Source organism: Trachurus japonicus, chromosome 1 (assembly GCF_045865225.1).
Source record: "Trachurus japonicus isolate A0001 chromosome 1, Traja_1.0".
Classification (NCBI taxonomy): Eukaryota; Metazoa; Chordata; class Actinopteri; order Carangiformes; family Carangidae; genus Trachurus; species Trachurus japonicus.
Window position 1 is genome coordinate 37,726,565 of NC_140907.1, and position 19,226 is coordinate 37,745,790.

General features: G+C 43.6%; 1 protein-coding gene across 1 annotated transcript; it reads right to left on the minus strand.

Moving 5' to 3' along the window:
- Positions 1-7,914: 7,914 nt before the first annotated feature.
- commd1 (copper metabolism (Murr1) domain containing 1) lies at positions 7,915-18,638 on the minus strand. The gene is made up of 3 exons (XM_085792753.1): positions 18,440-18,638; positions 14,417-14,707; positions 7,915-8,023 (listed from the first exon to the last, which is right to left on the minus strand). Exons 1-3 carry the CDS (start codon positions 18,617-18,619, stop codon positions 7,916-7,918), a joined length of 579 nt encoding a protein of 192 aa, XP_085648879.1. The 5' UTR covers positions 18,620-18,638; the 3' UTR covers position 7,915.
- Between the last annotated feature and the right edge of the window lie 588 nt (positions 18,639-19,226).

The window sequence follows — 19,226 nt, forward strand, 5'->3', positions numbered from 1 at the left end:
CAGTTGTTCCGAAACAGGGAGCGTTTCACGTCAGAGATCGGTTCGTTTGATCATCTGTGAACAGCAATCGCGCTCGGATGCGGAACAAAACAAGCGGGTTGAGATCACTTGAAGGGATAGTTCAACATTTTGGAAAATTTGCCCATTGCCATAATCCCTGTAGTCACAGCAGTTGATGCAAGCTATTTTTAGATCGGCGGAGCAGAGCCGTGAGCTGCTCAGAGCTACGCTACGAACGGAGGCTCATGGGATTTCTTGGTTTCCCTCATCAAACTCATCAAATACACAATCCAACAACTCCACAACGCTCTGGTGGACAAGTTGTGAGCTGCACATTCACCACGCTATGAGATAATAACACAACGTTACCACACAGAGTTGTTTTAGAGGTAAATACAGAGACTGCTTGATGAAAAACTGTCCCTGAAGGCAACGTGCATCAGCGGTTTTGCATGAATTTCCCTCTAAAACAACTCTGTGTGGTAACGTTGTGTTATTATCTCATAGCGTGGTGAATGTGCAGGTCACAACTTGTCCACCAGAGCGTTGTGGAGTTGTTGGATTGTGTATTTGATGAGTTTGATGAGGGAAACCAAGAAATCCCATGAGCCTCCGTAGCGTAGCTCTGAGCAGCTCACGGCTCTGCTCCGCCGTTCTAAAAATAGCTTGCACCAAAAAGTAAAGGTAACGAACCTACTGCTATGACTATAGGGATTATGGCAATGGGCCAATTTGCCAAAATGTTGAACTATCCCTTTAAAAGAGGGACACACAACATGCTCCGGTTGGCTGCTTCATCTTTGTTTGTTTTTTTGCCGCGTTCGGGTCGGATTTGGGCCGAAAATTGACAACAAAACACTCGGATTGGGTCGGGTCTGAGCTTCAAACGCGGTTCGGACCGGGTTCGGATTTAATTTTCCGGGCCGTTGAGACCTCTCGTCCATGGTTTTTATTTTTCCCGGGGTAACCTCCTCCTCCTTCCAGGTAAGATTTCTGACCAATAAGAGACCAGCTGGTTAGTGCATGCCGCATGAACCGCTTGGAACCGAAAAGGATGAAAGAACAGTTGTATCGGTTCAGTCGCTAAATCGGAAAACAAATCAAACGAACCAAAAGTGTGAATCTGCCCTAAAACAAGGATTATGAACGGATCGGCTAAAACCTGCAGAGTGAGCAACTTACAACAAACCCAAGAGGGGCGTTAGGAAACATCATGCAGCTAGTCTGACCCCCAAGTCTTCATCAGGACGAAGAATCTGTTTCAGCAGCGGCGGAACAGGAAGTTTCATCCCCTCAACCCAACTATTAGTCTCAGAGCTCCGGCTGAAGTCAACAACATAACACAACATAATGCTGCAGCAACCGGCCGGTGAACGTCTCCTCCTCCTCCTCCTCCTCCTCCTCCTCCTCCTCCTCCTCCTGCTCCGTCAGCAGCGACAGGCAGGAGTCACACGTTTCCAATTGAGCCACTGGTGCACATGACGCCAGTTTACTGGCAGCAGCCTGTCATTGTGTTACCAACTACACACACACATACACACACACACTAATAACCCTGAGAACTGTCCTGTGTGAAGCTTGGGACACTGGCAGCATCCTGACCCTCTCGCTTCGCAGCAGGAACTAGATGCTTTTCATTTCACATTCACTGTATAATGCTTGTGTCTGTCCAATCTTAGACTATAGTGCAGGGGTTTGGGGCTATTGTAATCTAACAAAATGTAATACTGTTCAACACAGAGCTATGCGCTGCTTCCTTGGCGTGCACAAAATGGCCCCCAAACTCGCAGTATGTGGCGATGTGGGATGGGAACCATGCGAAGTGCGGATTAAAGGTGACATGGTGCGACTATGGAACAGACTCATTAAAATGCCTGACAACAGACTTGTCAAACAAATTTTTTTGTGGAACATTTCAAAAAACTGTCGTTGGACAAGGGAACTTATTAAAATATTTGATGAAGCAGATTTTCAATATATATATAGAAATAAATTATCTTGTAATGTTAGACAAATTAAGATGATATTATTTGAATATTAGAAACAAAATTGGGCAGAAGAAATTCTGCACAAACCTAAATTAAGAGTGTATTGTTTGATAAAGTCTGTTTACCAACTGGAGCCTTATGTCACCCTTAACCTAAGTAGAGCTCAGAGGTCTGTTTGTGCACAGTGGAGATGTGGTATCTGGCCTCTGGCGGTTGAAACAGGACGTTTCCATTCAATCCCAGAAGAGAATAGAAAGTGTCACCTGTGTGACCTGAGAGAGGTAGAAAATGAAATGCATTTTTTGTTTTACTGTCCTTTTTACCATGACTGTAGACATAAGCTCTTTCTTAAAATGACCCCAGACTGTCCTGATTTGTTTTCTGTGTCCGATGACTGTAGACTAGCTCAGTATGTGTTGAATGTTTACCATTGTGCTTTCTGATGACTGTAGATCCTGGATTAGTGTATGTGGAGATGTTCTTTTGTTTATTGTTCTTTATTTCTTTTGGTGTGTCTTGTAAGCCCATGAGGGCTGGGCACCTCTTTGGTGTATGACACCGTTAAAATAAAAAACTAACCAACTAACTAACTAACATTTGGATAAAATCTCAAAACGACGTCCATTTGTTTTGACAGGATGATTTTTTTTATTGAGGAGTTCGACACAGACTCAAACACCAGGGTGAAACAGATTTTTATAGAACTGGCAGGAATAACAGAGGGTGTTGTTTTAGAGACGTGCTTCTACCAGACTAATAAATCCTCTGATCAGAAGTTCCTCCTGCTGCAACGATGGATGGACTGTGTGAACTGATAACCTTCGGGCTGATGCAGCAATAAAACGATCCTATCCAACAGCCTGGCAATAAACCAAGCAATCATGAACAGTGTAAATTATGTTTGTGGCTTTGGAGTGACCAGTGATTTTTAAATGGACTTACTTCCTCTTTAAATCAGCGGCAGCAGCACATTGGGACGAGGACACGGCGTCACATCCAGGACATCAGAGACATGTTACACCTGGAAGGAACAGATCACATGTGGATGTTTTTGTACGTTAAAATTAAGGATTCAAGGATTTTATTGTCGAATATGATCTTTTTTCTTACTTTTAAAGGGATAGTTCAACATTTTGGCAGATTGGCCCATTGCCATAATCCCTATAGTCATAGCAATGCTGTCGGTTTGTTACCTTTAATTGTCGGTGCAAGCTATTTTTAGAACGGCGGAGCAGAGCCGTGAGCTGCTCAGAGCTACGCTACGGAGGCTCATTATGGGATTTCTTGGTTTCCCTCATCAAACTCATCAAATACACAACCCAACAACTCCACAACGCTCTGGTGGACAAGTTGTGACCTGCACATTCACCACGCTATGAGATAATAACACAACGTTACCAGACAGAGTTGTTTTGGAGGGAAATACAGAGACTGATGATGAAAAACTGTCCCTGAAGGCAACGCAGCATAGCGGTTTTGCATGAATTTACTGGAATTATGACTAGTCAGAATCAAATTGTAGATATCTTAAACTGGAATTACTACTAGTCGTAATTCAGTTACAGATATCAGATATGTAATTCACATGGCGGATATCTGCAACTGAATTGTAGATATCTGTAATGACAAACCCCATACACATAATTTGTCCTAGGAAGAATGCAGTTGTGGATATCTGAAATATTCTGTTTGACTCTCCAAAACTTAATTACAGATATCTGCAACACATATCCAGTCTGGCTTTTAAATGTTAAAATGGTTTGCCATAGTAGACAGCGATCAAGTCCCTCCTTAACTTCCTGCCTTTACGATTACTACGTACCTGAGATCATTGGAGCGATGTGGAGGAGGATCTCCAAAGTTCAGGTGGACGAGCTCCGGGACGGAGGAGGTTCTGCTGTCGTTTCTGGAGCCATCTGCACTTTGACCAAATAATGACACAAGAGTCTGAACAAAGAGAGGAAGAAGAAGAAAAAGATCTTGTTATCCAGGTTCCTGCACCAGCCCATTATTAGTCAAGTCAGTTTGTTTACATTAGATCAGCCTCCTGTGCTAACAGACTCCAACCAATGGGAAACATGTTCCCATGGATACACTAAGTCAACTTCTTCCTTCCATGTTTGTTTATTTACATATTTACATTCTGAGAAAGTAACACAAACACACACACACACACCTTCAGCCTGATGCAATAATGTAAACTCAACACACACACAATATAATTATGAAAAGGGACGGTGAAAGTTCAGATCTAATTTACTGCCCTTTGTGATAAGCGATACACTGAGATGCAAAGTCCTAACATACTAACAGAGGTGTGTGTGTGTGTGTTCCAGCAGCTAAAGCCCCGCCCCCTTTTCTACCCTCAGTAGAACCAAGCTCCAGCTATTTGCACGTTTTATTCAGCATCTTTTATCTAAAGATGAACAAAGATCAACCGTAAAAACTGGACCAATGAGAGTCTGTCGCTCATCGGTCAACGAGGTCGAGGGGAAGCTCCGCCCCTTTCCTGATCCACCGCTACTGAGTTCACCTGGGTTAGAAAACAGTGACACATAGTTGGCTCTCTTGGTTTTTGTGTTGGTTTCGTTTTGAGTGTGATTTTGTTTGTGATTTTAAAGGGATAGTTCACCCAAAATTGAAATTTCAGAGAAGTTTCAGAGTCCTCCGTGGCTTCTCTGAGTTACAGGGGGTCTCGGCGTAGCAGTGCATGTCCATATGACGGTTGCAAATGGATACCAACTGTCTTCGTAACAAAAAGACACACCATAAAACATCCATACCTCCATGCTGCTCATATGTAATGTCCCTCTTGTATTGAAGCCCCAACATGAGAAATTGTTCCGAAAAAAATGAAATAAGTCTATATTTCAAGCTTGTTTGTAGCGGAAGCTCCTCTTCCCGGTTCATCAAATATGACGAGAAGCTTCCGCTACAAAACAAGCTTGAAATATAGACTTATTTAATTTTTTCCGGGCCAATTTCGCATTTCGGGGCTTCAATACAAGACGGACATTACATAGGAGCAGCATGGAGGTATTTGGATGATATTGTACAGGCAGCGGCGTGTATTATATATACTCAAGCCAATGTCTTAAAACGTAAATTCTTTTGGTGTTCAGATGATGTTAAAACCAATCTCTTCAGTTCAGAGCTTACTGTACCCCTCTATACACTGTACCCCTCTATACACTGCCCCCCTGTGGGTTAAGTTTAAAAAGGCAAGTATTTACAAACTTCAGGTTGCCTACAACGACTGCCTACCTACATATTTTGATGGGGAAACCTAGGTGGAGCAGTGCAAGTGAGTTATTTTGTCAACTGCAAGTGAATTCATTTCATGCTCTGTTGCGGAAATTGATGTAGAAAATTAATCTGTCGACTGAATGGTACAAAAAATTCTGTTTTAATGTTGTTGTCCAATCCTGGTGTCAGTGCAGTGAGATACCAGTCAGCCATGTGGAAACACTGCTATGACTGTCTCTTTTAAATGTTTGTGTGTTTGTTTTTATGGACCTGTGGAGTCTAATAATAGTCTTGATTGATTGATTGATTATAATCGTGACATCCCCTACTCCTTTCTTTTGTTTGTTGTTGTCATTTTGATAGCCTTACTGGGTGTTTGTCCCCATCACCTTTTAGACCCCAATGGACCCAGTTCAGTTATTTTTTCACACTTAGCGACAGTTGAGTTTTTCTTTTGCGGGAGAAACGTAACGCACAAAACTACACACCCCTGAGGACACACAAACTGGTTTAACCTGAACTAATGTAACCAACATCATCTAACCACACACCGACATGTCAAAGTGAAGTGGGGTTTGGACACAGACTGTGGCGCCCTGGACAGTCCTTTAATTGATCTCTCATCATCATCATCATCACCACTTATCATCCTTTAAATCTGACTTTAGACTTATTGATTGATTGATCATATTTATTTAAAACCAAATAAACAGACACTAACAACAACACACACTGTTTGAAATGGGGATGAAGAAGCAGAGCTAATCAGTTTCCAACCCCAGACAACATTAACACAACCAAACACAAGGTCACTCTCCAAAACCCCTCCTCCCCACAGTCATCACATCAGTTTACATCATTTATCTCTCCTCCTCTCTGCTATACATTTCAAACACTCCTTTTCTAAACTAACTTGAACTAAATTGATGAACACTTTTGCCGAGTTTAATCTCTACATCCAAGCTATTCCATAGAATAACTCCTCCGACAGAAATACACATTAAGAGTTGATCTTACACTTTGCTGTTGCAATTTGAGTTTTCCTCTTAAGTCATATCTTTTACAACCTTCCCTCTCAGGAAATAATTTTTGGATTATACATGGAAGAAGATTCGTTTTTTTGCTTTATAAATGATTAATGCAGTTTTAAATTTTACCAAGTCAAAAAATGTTTAATGCAGATGCCTTCAAAAAAAAAAAAAAAAGTGGCTTTGTGTGATCATTTAATACATTAAATTCATTGAATGTGTTTTATTTCCTTCACTTGATGCCATAACACCAGCCCAAAGTCAAAGTGCTCCAACACAACACATGAGCTAGAGACGCACCGAGAGACGCAGTCAACCAGAGAGACAGACAGACCTGAACTGTCCCGGATCTGACGCGACTCTCCAACAACTTCGCTGCAAATCGTTTTTTTTTTTGTTTTTGCGCAATCCTGCTCACAAATAAATAAACAAATGAAACCTACTTGTTGCGTGGAGCTGGTCTCCGGTGTCTCTGCTGCACCTGTAGCCACCGACTGACTGTGTCTCTGTCCGGTCAGATGACGTCAGGCGGACAGGATCGAGTCGTGACTGCACCTGCAGGTAGAAACCGCGCACATGCACAAACCTGCTGCTGCTGGACACACCTCTTCTCCTCCTCCTCCTCCTCCTCCTCCTCGTGCAGCAGCGACAGGTGAGTCCGGACCGGCTCGTGGCCTCAGTGTGCACGCCACGCCGCGTGGACAGGTGATATGACTGGAGGTGAAGCACAGACTCCTCCTCCTCCTCCTCCTCCCGCTACCAGGGTGAATGGACCGGTCCACGGGCGGGAAGAGCGACTTCAGGGCCCGGGGTCTCACAGCCTGAGAGCCCCCCCCCCCACCCCCTTTTTTTTTTTTTACTGCTCTTGTTGTTGTTTTTTTCAGGCAGCATAGACGTTTTCTTAAAAAAAAAAAACTAGGCCTACTGCTACTCTCGTCTTTTACTGACTTACTCTTTCTTTTTTTGTATGGGTTCCACTTATTACATATTACATCTATTGATTGATATATACTAGGTGTAGTTCATGGTGATTGCAAAGAGTGTGGACAAAGGGAGTAGAGCTCTGATATTTTTTGTTGACCGTCGCCGTTATCTTTGTGTTTTCTTTACCGCTATTATTTAATCACACCACATATTTTATTTGATATTCTTTTCTTTTTCTAACAATAGCTGCTTGCTGTTTTTCTTTTGTGCCAATAAACGCCCTTAAAGTAAATATGTTACAATCGCATGGATTTGTGTAGACTGCAGCTGATTTTCTCTCATAATAAACACACAGAAAGAAAATGTTCAAGTAACGTATTAAACCATGAATTTTATTTTGAAAAACAAATAGCTAACTGACCTCAACACTTCACTTACAGAACTCACTCTCTCTCACACACACACACACACACACACACTCACTTGTTATTAGTACTAATTACATATATAATTCTGGACGACCTTGCAGACTCCATCCACACACGGTCCGGCACTTTGAATCAAGTTTAAGGGGTTTAAGAACATAAAGAAAACATTTGGTCCATCAACACGTCAGATTCACATGAACTTAAGTGCTGCGTGTCCGTTAAGGGCCGGTTCTGGTTCTGGTTCTGGTTCTGGTTCTGGTTCTGGTTCTGGGTCTGGTTCTGGTTCTGGTTCTGTTCTCCTTCAGGTGCGGTGAACGATCCTGTCGATGCTCTGCTGGACGTCGGCCATCTTCCTCAGCATCTCGTTCACTCGGGCTTCGTCAAACTCCAGACACACAAACTCTGAGTCCTGAGAGGAGGAGGAGGAGGAGGAGGAGGAGGAGGAGGAAGAGGAGGAGGAGAGGAGGAGGAAGAGGAGGAGGAGGAAGAGGAGGAGGAGAAGGAGGAGGAGGAGGAAGAGGAGGAGAGGAGGAGGAGGAGGAGGAGGAGGAGGAGGAAGAGGAGGAGGAAGAGGAGGAAGAGGAGGAGGAGGAGGAGGAGGAGGAGGAGGAAGAGGAGGAGGAAGAGGAGGAGGAGGAAGAGGAGGAAGGAGAGGAGGGGGGGGGAGGAGGAGGGGGAGGAAGAGGAAGAGGAGGAGGAAGGGGAAGAGGAGGAGGAAGAGGAAGAGGAGGAAGAGGAGGAGGAAGAGGAGGAGGGGGAGGAGGAAGAAGAGGAGGAGGAAGAAGAGGAGGAGGAGGAGGAGGAGGAAGAGGAGAAAGAGGAGGAGGAGGAGGAGGAGGAGAAGAAGGAGAGAGAGAAGGAGGGGGAGGAGGAAGGGGAAGAGGAAGAGGAAGAGGAGGAGGAGGGGGAGGAGGAAGAAGATGAGGAGGAGGAGAAGGAGGAAGAGGAAGAGGAGGAGGAAGAGGAGGAGGAGGAAGAGGAAGAGGAGGAGGAGGGGGGGAGGAGGAGGAAGAGGAGGAGGAGGAGGAGGAGGAGGAGAAGTAGGAGGAGAGAGAGAAGGAGAGGAGGAGGGGGGGAGGAGGAGGAGGAAGAGGAGGAGGAGGAAGAGGAGGAGAAGAAGGAGAGAGAGAAGGAGGGGGAGGAGGAGGAAGAGGAGGAGGAGGAGGAGGAGGAAGAGGAGGAGGAGGAAGAGGAGGAGGAAGAGGAGGAGGAGGAGGAGGAGGAGGAGGAAGAGGAGGAGGAGAAGTAGGAGGAGAGAGAGAAGGAGAGGAGGAGGGGGGGAGGAGGAGGAGGAAGAGGAGGAGGAGGAAGAGGAGGAGGAAGGAGAGAGAGAAGGAGGGGGAGGAGGAGGAAGAGGAGGAGGAGGGAGGAGGAAGAGGAGGAGGAGGAGGAAGAGGAGGAGGAGGAGGAAGGAGAGGAGGAGGAAGAGGAGGAGGAGGAGGAAGAAGAGGAGGAGGAGGAAAAGGAGGAGGAAGAGGAGGAGGAGGAGAAGTAGGAGGAGAGAGAGAAGGAGAGGAGGAAAAGGAGGGAGGAAGAGGAGGAGAAGGAGGAGAAAGAGGAAGAGGAAAAAGAAGAGGATGTACATAATTAGGTCATCGTTTGCCTGAAACCTGCTCTACTCTTATTGGATCACTCGGAAAACAATCAGCCAATCAAAGGAGAGATTCAGAGCCTCCTCTCTTCTGATTGGCTGACTGGGAGAAGCTGGTTGAGGAGATGTAAAACTACATGGAATCACTGTTTTTTACCTTATCTCTTGGATCGAGCTTTCAAAATAAGACGCATTAGAAAAAGAAACTGTGGATCTTTTCAAGCTCTAAAACATCTGCAGCTCAGTTATTGACATTTACACATCTCCATCCATTATACATCCATTTTATTAAAGTTATTTAAGAGGAGAGAAGGAGTTAATGTCGTCACAAAACCATCAGAGCGTCTCTGTATCTGTGTGAAGGGAAATTATGGAACAAACTTAAGGTGGATCTAAACATGAATGAGTTTTAAAGGCGGTATGAGGTGACAGTAACCAGGTGTATTATGAGATCATTGTTTGTTTATTTCATATTTATTTAAAGCAGATAACAGCGGCACGGCCGTTTCGGCTAATGCTGTGTTCAAGGCAGGCTTTTGAAACCGTAAGTTACAGCTTCAAGTCACAACTACGACTTGGTAGCGTTCCAGGTAACCCGTAGCTCGTGTTTTTACCGTCCTGTTGTCTGTGAAAGTTCCCTATAACGGCCACTCGTAACTTCCGACCCGTGAACTCGTACCAGATCGAACTGGTATGACTTCACAGGAAGGAAAAACACAAAGTACGAGTTTCCTTGAACGCACCATGAGTTAGCAGCCCCCGCCCTTGTCAGGCATCAATTGGTCCTCGTGCTACGTCACCACATTCACGCGCATCCCTTGGCTGCACACACAGCCCTTCATGCCGTTCTCTCCCCTCATTGGATAACACTTGTATCCCACAAGGAAAATTTTCTCCTCGGGTTACAGCAGAGCAGAGTGACGGAGAGACTCGTGTTTAGGCTGAAATACTTCATGTAAGTGATTGCTGACGGAAAATAGGACTATTTAGGACTTATATTAACAAAAACATTCCACTGATATCTGCTTTAAAGCAGAAGTAAGCGATCCGGTCGTTTTGGCTAATGCTGCGTTCCAGGCAGGCTTTTGAAATCGTAAATTACAGCTTCAAGTCACAACTTACGACTTTGTAGCGTTCCAGGCAACCCACTCGTGTTTCTCCGACCTGTTTTACCTGTGAAAGTCACTATAACGGCCACTCGTAACTTCTGACCCGTGAACTCGTACCAGATCGAACTGGTACGACTTCACAGGTCGGAAAAACACGAGTTACGAGTTGCCTTGAACGCGCCATAACAGTCCTCGTCCCTACGTCACCACATTCACGGCGTTCCTTGGCTGCACACACAGCCCTGCATGCCGTTCTCTCTCCTCATTGGATAAAAACTGTAGGATACGATAAAAGTTTTCTCCTGGGCTCAGAGCAGAGCAGAGTGACTGACAGACCCGTGTTTCAGTCCAAACACTCTATGTAAGTGATTGCTGTCGGAAGATAAAACTATTTAAGTCTTCTATTAACACAAATATATCACTTACTTCTGCTTTAATATAAGTTTTTAAGCTCATCTTCCTCATCTCTGTCTAAATACATGTTTATATCGTTGTTAAGGGCCATTATTTCTTGTCTGTTTTTCAGTACAACACGTCTCTGTACTACAGTATCTCCTGTTACAGATGAGTGACTGCTGACTCAGCGTATGTGTAGTTAGTATGTGGACAAACAGGCCCGACCTCTTCTCCCGCGTCGGTTAATACAACACTCAAACACGTTAGACATTAAAGGGATAGTTCAACATTTTGGCAAATTGGCCCATTGCCATAATCGCTATAGTCATAGCAGTAGGTTCGTTACCTTTAATTGTAGGTGTAAGCTATTTTTAGTACAGCGGAGCGCAGCAGCTGGCTGCTCAGAGCTACGCTATGGAGGCTAAGGGAATTTCTTGGTTTCCCTCATTAAACTCATCAAATACAAAATCCCAAAACTCCACAGCGCTTTGTAGCATAAGAAAAGTTGTGAGCTGCACAACCACCACGCTATGAGATAATGACGGAACGATACGAAACGGAGCCGTTTTCGAGGTAAATTCATACAAAACCGCTGATGCGCGTTGCGTTCAGGGACAGTTTTTCAGCAAGCAGTCTCCGTATTTACCACTGTATTTACCTCGAAAACGGCTCCGTTTTTGTATCGTTCCGTCATTATCTCCTAGCGATTGGTGATTGTGCAGGTCACAACTTGTCTACAAAAGCGCTGTGGTGGAGTTTTGGGATGTTGAATTTGATGAGTTTTAATGAGGGAAACCAAGAAATTCCCTTAGCCTCCATAGCGTAGCTCTGACAGCCAGCCAGCTGCTGCGCTCCGCCGTACTGAAATATAGCTTACACCTACAATTAAAGGTAACGAACCTACTGCTATGACTATAGCAATTATGGCAATGGGCCAATTTGCCAAAATGTTGAACTATCCCTTTAAACATTACAGTTCACTTCAGCTCCTGCACCTGTGTGTGTGTGTGTGTGTGTGTGTGTGTGTGTGTGTGTGTGTGTGTGTGTGTGTGTGTGTGTGTGGTGCTGGATTCCTCCTGAAGCTGATGTTGATAATATAAACAAGTATTTCTCATTATATATATAGGACAGATTTCTCAGCCATTGAGTATTGGTTGATCTTTACAGACATTTATCATTCTAACCTGTACATGGACGATCTGTCACTGCAGCTCCAGCCTGTAGGACTGGTTGTATGATGGTGAGTGACAGAAAGTTAAACCATCTGATGTATGCGGATGCTGCTCTCCAACAGCTGCTCTGTACATGCTGCTGAACACCACATAAAGTATAAAGCCAGCAAGAGTCATGTTCTGATCTGCCGCAATAGAGAGGTTTTTAAACTGTCAAATAATAACATAGCTGCTCCCTGTAAAAAAGGTCAAACACCTCGGCCATTTCCTTACAGAGGACATGATGATGATGATATTAAAAGGCAGTGCTGCAAAATGTACACCTCTGTACACCTGTGGATTAACTACAAGAAAGCAAGCATGAAAAAACTACAGGTTGCTTATAACGACGCATTAAAGTCCTGTCTCCAAACCTTTTTCTTCTCTCAGGCTTTCGGACCTGTGTGAGACGAAGGCTGTGTTCGAAATCACCCCCTATCACGGATGTAGTGCACTATATAGTGTGTTCGCCATTTTGTAGTGTTGTTCGAATTCTCCGCGATTAATTTCATCCACTACGTAGTGGATGACAAAACACCCACAATGCACCGCAAAATTGAGTGAACAAGCGATGTACACTACTTTCTACTCCCGTATCCCACAATGCAATGCGGTCGTGTTTTGCCAGAGAAGAAGAGGAAGCTAATTAGCATGTTAGCTACAATTTATTTAGGCAATTTACCAAAAAAAACTCCTCAGATGTATTTGCCTTCGCTCCGTTTGCCCGAGCAGCAGGAGCAGGAGTTGGGCAGCAGCATCCGAACATTAACAGGCAGCATTAAATCAATCTAATTAAGAAACTGTAGTAGAATATGTAGTAAATACGATCTGACGAGCTAAGCTAATAGCCACAGAGCCGCTAACGGCTCACGGTCGGGACACACAACAGTAGTCGACCAAACCAAACCTCCGATATTTCAACAGTTTATTGTCCGAGTAACACAACCACACAGAATCACAACCTCTAATGTTCCCGCAAGGGTCTGGTTTTTATTATTTTATTTTAATGTGTCCGGTTTGTTTCATACGTCCATGGTTTGTTTACATGATTCTCGGCGCGTCTGCCTCCGTCACAGCAACACCTGGCGCATCAGCTGACACAACCACGTCCAGAAAATTACCGTCTAGTGTCTGAATTCTCCTCCCGTCAGTCCCTACATCGTGTACATGATGTAGTGGATAGGGAGTGAGTGAGTGAGTGGATGATTTCGAACACAGCCGAAGTTGTTTGGTTTGCTGAATGTATGTGTCATTGCCGAAATTGTCTTTTGAAATGTACCATTGTATTTTATTGTTATTTGTTTTATGTAAAGCACCTTGGTCAGCCTAGGTCGTTTATAAGGTGCTCTATAAATAAACGTGACCTTGAGCCATCTTGATAGTAGCTAGTAGAGTACCTTTGCTGAAACCTTGTCAGTACATAGTGAAAAAAATCAGCATTAGCACAGCCATCGACACTGTGTCACTGTGTCAGATACAGGCTAAGCATTATAATAATCAATTCTCTAACAAGACAAGTCCTCCCTTAACACAACTCCTCCTCAACCATATAACTCCCCAAGATTTCTTTCTTATCGTATCGTTTTTTAAATTGATTTATATTAGTGCTTTGCTTCAACCCTTCGCCCAGCCCATGCCATAGATCCACCCCAACACACACACAATACACACACATGTGAATGATGATGATGAAATGAATGATGACTGGTCTCTGTATGTATTTCTACTGGATAACGTTTGCTACATGTTTTATAGCCTACATATTGTCCTTAGCACATCTTCATCTCTCCATGCTGGTGCTGCCCCCTGCTGGTGACATGCGACACAAGCTGCAACATTAAACTGGATCTGATGGATCATGGCAAAAAAAAACAAAAAAAAACCTTATGAACATGAGGAGTAAATAGAAAATGACCCATTAAGCGATTAAAGGATTTTTTTACTCTATATATTTATATATAATACTAATATTGGCACCAGCCCCAGATCCCATGTCAGTCTGTCCCTACTTGGGGATGACTCGTCTTGTTAGAGAATTGATTATTATAATACTTATTGTGTAACTAATAATTATACAATTATTACAAATGATAAATAATATCCACTGGGGATATTGGTGATAATATTAATTTTAAATTAAATTAAAATTATAGAATTATTAATAGATAAGTAAGAAAGGGGTATAGGCCCTATAAGTTTTACTTCAACCAACTCCTTTTCGGACACTGCCTTCTCGTCTGTATTTTTTTGTTGTTTGTTTTTAAACTTTATTTTATGTTTGAACTAAATAAAATAAAATTCATTCATTCATTCATATTGTAACAATCTTAATATTGTTATCTCTTTATCTGTTCTTACCTGCCCAGGGACAGGTGGAAATGAGCTAAATGTAACACTACACCCTGGCTCAAAGCATCTTCTCTTGTCTCACGAGATTAATGTCTTTGTGCATCGTCCCTGTTTTACATAAATAAATAAGTTCCTCTGAGCCTCACCTGTCCGGTTCGGCCCAGCTCCAGCTCCATCAGGGCGACGGGGCCGCTGTGGGCGGCGCCGCCCCGGCCGGCCGCCGTCTGCAGGTCGACCCTCCAGGAGAGGCCGCGCAGCGCCGGCTCCCAGCGGCTCCGCGCCGACAGACTCTCCCTCACACGGACACGCTGGCTCCTCCAGAACCGGGACAGAGCGGCCGCCTGCTCCGAGCTCACACCCCCGCTGCCCTGCTTCCTGCTCTGGGCCGTCAGGAAGGCCTCCAGCTGGGCCCAGTCCATGTCCGCCGTCGCTATGGACTGACCGGGGGGGGGGGGAGAGGGGGAGGAGGAGGAATATTAGGAGGAGAAGAGAGAAGGAAAAGGAGGGAAGAGGAGGAGGGAGAGGATGAAGAGAAGAGGAGGAAGAGGAGGAGGGGGGAGAGGAGGAGGAGGAAGGAGAGGAGGAGGAGGAGGAAGGGGGAGGAGGAGGAAGGAGGAGGGGGGGATGAAGAATATTAGGAAGAGGAGAGAGGAGGAAAAGGAGGAAGAGGAAGGAGGAAGAAGAGGAGGAGGAAGGAGGAAGAAGAGGAGGAGGAAAATGAGAGAGGTGGAGGAGGGGGAAAAAGAGAGAAGGAGGAAGAGGAGGGGGAGAGGAAGAAAAGAAGGGAGGAGGAGGAGAAAGAGGAGGAGGAAGGAGAGGAAATGGAGAGGAGGTGGAGGAGGAGGGAGGGAGAGGAAGAGAAGAGAAGGAGGAAGAGGAGGGAAAGAAGAAGAGGAGGGAGGAGGAAGAGGAAAAGGAGAGGAGGAAGAAGAAGAGAGGAGGAGGAGGAGGAAGGAGGAAAAGGAAAAAAGAGGAGCAGGAAGAGGAGGAGGGGAGAGGAAGAATAGGAGAAGGAGGAGGGAGAGGAAGAAGGGAAGGAGGAGGAAGAGGAGGAGAGAGGAAAAGCAATAGGGGGAGGAGAGGAAGAATAGGAGGAGGAGGAGGAGGGAGGGGAGGAAGAATGTAGGATATTTAATTTACTTCATTCATAAAAGTGTCGCCTCGGTAACAGGAAACATGATGAACTACAAATACACACATGTGTTTATAAATAACTGATGACTGGTCTCTGTGTGTATTTCTACTGGATAAAGTTTACTACATGTTTTATACATATACAGTATTGTCCCTGTGTTAAAGCAGATATCAGTGGAATGTTTTTGTTAATATAAGTCCTAAATAGTCCTATTTTCCGTCAGCAATCACTTACATGAAGTATTTCAGCCTAAACACGAGTCTCTCCGTCACTCTGCTCTGCTGTAACCCGAGGAGGAAAATTTTCCTTGTGGGATACAAGTGTTATCAATGAGGGAGAGAACGGCCATGAAGGGCTGTGTGTGCAGCCAAGGGATGCGCGTGAATGTGGTGACGTAGCACGAGGACCAATTGATGCCTGACAAGGGCGGGGGCTGCTAACTCATGGTGCGTTCAAGGAAACTCGTACTTTGTGTTTTTCCTTCCTGTGAAGTCATACCAGTTCGATCTGGTACGAGTTCACGGGTCGGAAGTTACGAGTGGCCGTTATAGGGAACTTTCACAGACAACAGGACGGTAAAAACACGAGCTACGGGTTACCTGGAACGCTACCAAGTCGTAGTTGTGACTTGAAGCTGTAACTTACGGTTTCAAAAGCCTGCCTTGAACACAGCATTAGCCGAAACGGCCGTGCCACTGATATCTGCTTTAAGTAGCACATCTTCATCTCTCCTGCTGCTGCCCCCTGCTGGTGACGGGCCACACAAGCTGCAACATGAAACAGCTAAATGTTGGATCTGATGGATCATGGCCAAAAAAAAAAAGTTTGTTCATGAAAGAAGTAAAAAGAAGTAAAAAGTAAATGACGCGATTAAGGAATTTTTTACTCTCTAATGTTGGCACCAGCCCTAAAGATCCCACATCAGTCTGTCCCTAAGCCATGCATCTTATAACCTTTTGTTTGGGGTAAAAGCTGCAGCTTGTTTTATTTTTAAAATACAAAGAGTCCTAACACACACATCGTCTATAGAATATAGGGTTCAATGATCATTACAGTTTCATCTGTTTTATCGTAGTTAAAGGTACGGTGACCTTGAGGGGTCATCTCAGTGCAGATGAGGGAAGCAAACATGCTATAATACAGTTTTTCTCAGTCGCTTTGGTGCTTTTCTCAGATCAGAATGAAAGTTCTCATAACTATTAGTTCAACCTCCACAACATGTAGTCATTTGTCCACATCATAGCAGCAGTTTCTCCTTCCTCTGAACAAATTGCAAATGCTTTTGGACATGTATCAGTTGCTCTCATACAATTCTCTGCTGTTTTACAACATTATCATTTGTTTATGTCATGTCAGTCAAAATGAACTATACTTATCAATGCTGAATAGTCTTTCCCTATAAAACTAATAGTCCTCATTTCATTGCTTGAGTCATTACATACTAAATTGTTGAACTAGTTTTCAAAATCTGTCAAACTAATTTTACAATGTTGGGAGAAGCACTGTGAATTCAATGATTCAAACATTTACAGTAAGGGAGAACAGGTACGTGTAGTATTGGACAGTAATTCAGCACTAAAGTCATTGTGTCTGGCATTACTGTAAGATACATACATATACATAGCCTACAACATACATATTCAGTAGCAGTTACTTCACTAAATACAGTAATGTGTAACTTTACTGTATTCATCACATGGCCGTATAAGTAGTGTATAGTGCTGTCTGGAGCATTTGCATTTGCATTGGAAAACACTTAGAGAATAAAGAGTCCTAATGAAAACATGACAAAGCCATTTGACTATCTTGTTCATAAACGATGGTGTCAGGACTTCTCATTTTGACGACACTGACAGTTTCATTGACATGAGTACTTGCTTTTGAGGGATGGACAATCCATTTTGAGCAAGTGACGCGCTTTTGCAGGTCATCCACTAGGTTTTGCAGTTTGCAATAATTGTTCTGAGAAATGCACTAACTGTTGTGCAAATGTTAAGAGTGATGTGAGAAAAGCACCAAAGCGATTGAGAAAAACTGTAAACTGTTAAATCTTGGATCTGATGGATCATGGCAAAAAAAAAAAAAAGGTTTATGAACATTGGGAGTTTTGTTTTGTTTATTTAGATCCCCATTAGCTTTTGCCACGCAGCAGCTATTCTTCCTGGGGTCTTTTCATCTTAATAAATGACAAATACAAACCATTAACACACAACAGATAATATATAAAAACAAAAATATAGCCTACAGAAAACACATACTTAATACTTACGTGTACAAAACAAAACATCCAAGACAAACACTTGGTCTGTCCCTACTTAGTTTGAAGCCATGCATCTTATAACCTGAGGTCCTAAATAATAACAGTGGGATATAAATCATTCTTTTTTGTTTAGTATAAAAGCTGCAACTTGTTTTATTCTACAAATCCAAAGAGTCATAATACACACAGCCTACCTTAGGCTATAGTTACTGTTGTTGCAGAAATATAGGGTTTAATGATCATCACAGTTTCATCTGATCTGTTTTATCTTACAAGGTAGTTAAAGGTACGGTGGCCCTGAGGGGTCAACTCAGTGCAGATGAGGAAAGCAAACATGCTATAATAAAACACAACAGGAAGTGTTTCTGGGAACACAATAAAATGAGGGACCGGTTCAAAGCTTTTCTTAACTTTAGAAGTTGTGCAGACCATAGACATTATTATATGTCAATATGGTGCAGACAGCTACATGTTAGTGGGTTTGGCAATGAGCTGAGTTTGTTTGGTTTATTAGCCTATAAACATCAATATCACATGATTCACATGTCATTGGTCATATGGACTGTTAGCTGAGCATTCGCCTGGTCCCTCACTTTATTGTGTCCTCCAGAAACACGTCTCTAGTGTTCTGAGTCTCGGTTTTTGAATGAAAGAAGGACTTTTTCGTGTCTTTTTCCAGGTTTTTTCTAGGCGCGGTGTTGAGTTGAGCCCTCGGGGCCACCGTACCGTATGAAACAGCTGTAGGTTATTTTGGTTATTTTGTTGTTCGCCCACCTTGACGAGGCCTCTCATCTTGTCGTGCAGCGCCGTGAACTCGTCCGGCGGCAGCTCGGGGAACAGCTGGCTCCGCAGCAGCTCCTCCGTCACCTCTCCGTTGTCGTAGTAAACTCTCTGGGCGATGCCGTTCAGCAGCCCGCTCAGGGACTTCGCTGGCGCTGCCTCCACGTCTGCCATGTTGGCCCGTCGCCGCGCGGTCACATGACACGAGGAGAAGGAACTGGAGCGGTGTCACGTGCAGGCGGCGGCGGCGCAACACGGCATTATGGGAACTGTAGTTTTACCAGAGATATTCCGGTTTATATTTTATACTCAGGTTTATAAACCGTCTTTGGTTTTACCGTCTATGAGTTTTACGATAGATAGATAGATAGATAGATAGATAGATAGATAGATAGATAGATAGATAGATAGATAGATAGATAGATAGATAGATAGATAGATAGATAGATAGATAGATAGATAGATAGATAGATAGTTAGATAGATAGATAGATAGATAGATAGATAGATAGATAGATAGATAGATAGATAGATAGATAGACGTAAAAGGTAATGTACTTTATTTATACAGCCCTTTAAAACAAACCTTTCGGTGTACCAAAAGTGCTTTACAGTGGGTCATAAAAGAGAAGAACAAAATAAAAAAAAACAATTAAAAAAACAGTGAAGGCAATAAAATGCAGCAAAATCAAATAAGATAGATAGATAGATAGATAGATAGATAGATAGATAGATAGATAGATAGATAGATAGATAGATAGATAGATAGATAGATAGATAAA

What these genes read in the sequence shown, in the direction of transcription:
- commd1 (XM_085792753.1), bottom strand. Translation starts at nt 18,619, where the DNA reads ATGGCAGACGTGGAGGCAGCGCCAGCGAAGTCCCTGAGCGGGCTGCTG. An exon ending in AGATGAGAGGCCTCGTCAAG is followed by an intron (nt 14,708 to 18,439) that starts GTGGGCGAACAA and finishes CCCCCCGGTCAG; the next exon opens with TCCATAGCGACGGCGGACAT. An exon ending in AGCTGGGCCGAACCGGACAG is followed by an intron (nt 8,024 to 14,416) that starts GTGAGGCTCAGA and finishes TCCTCCTCTCAG; the next exon opens with GACTCAGAGTTTGTGTGTCT.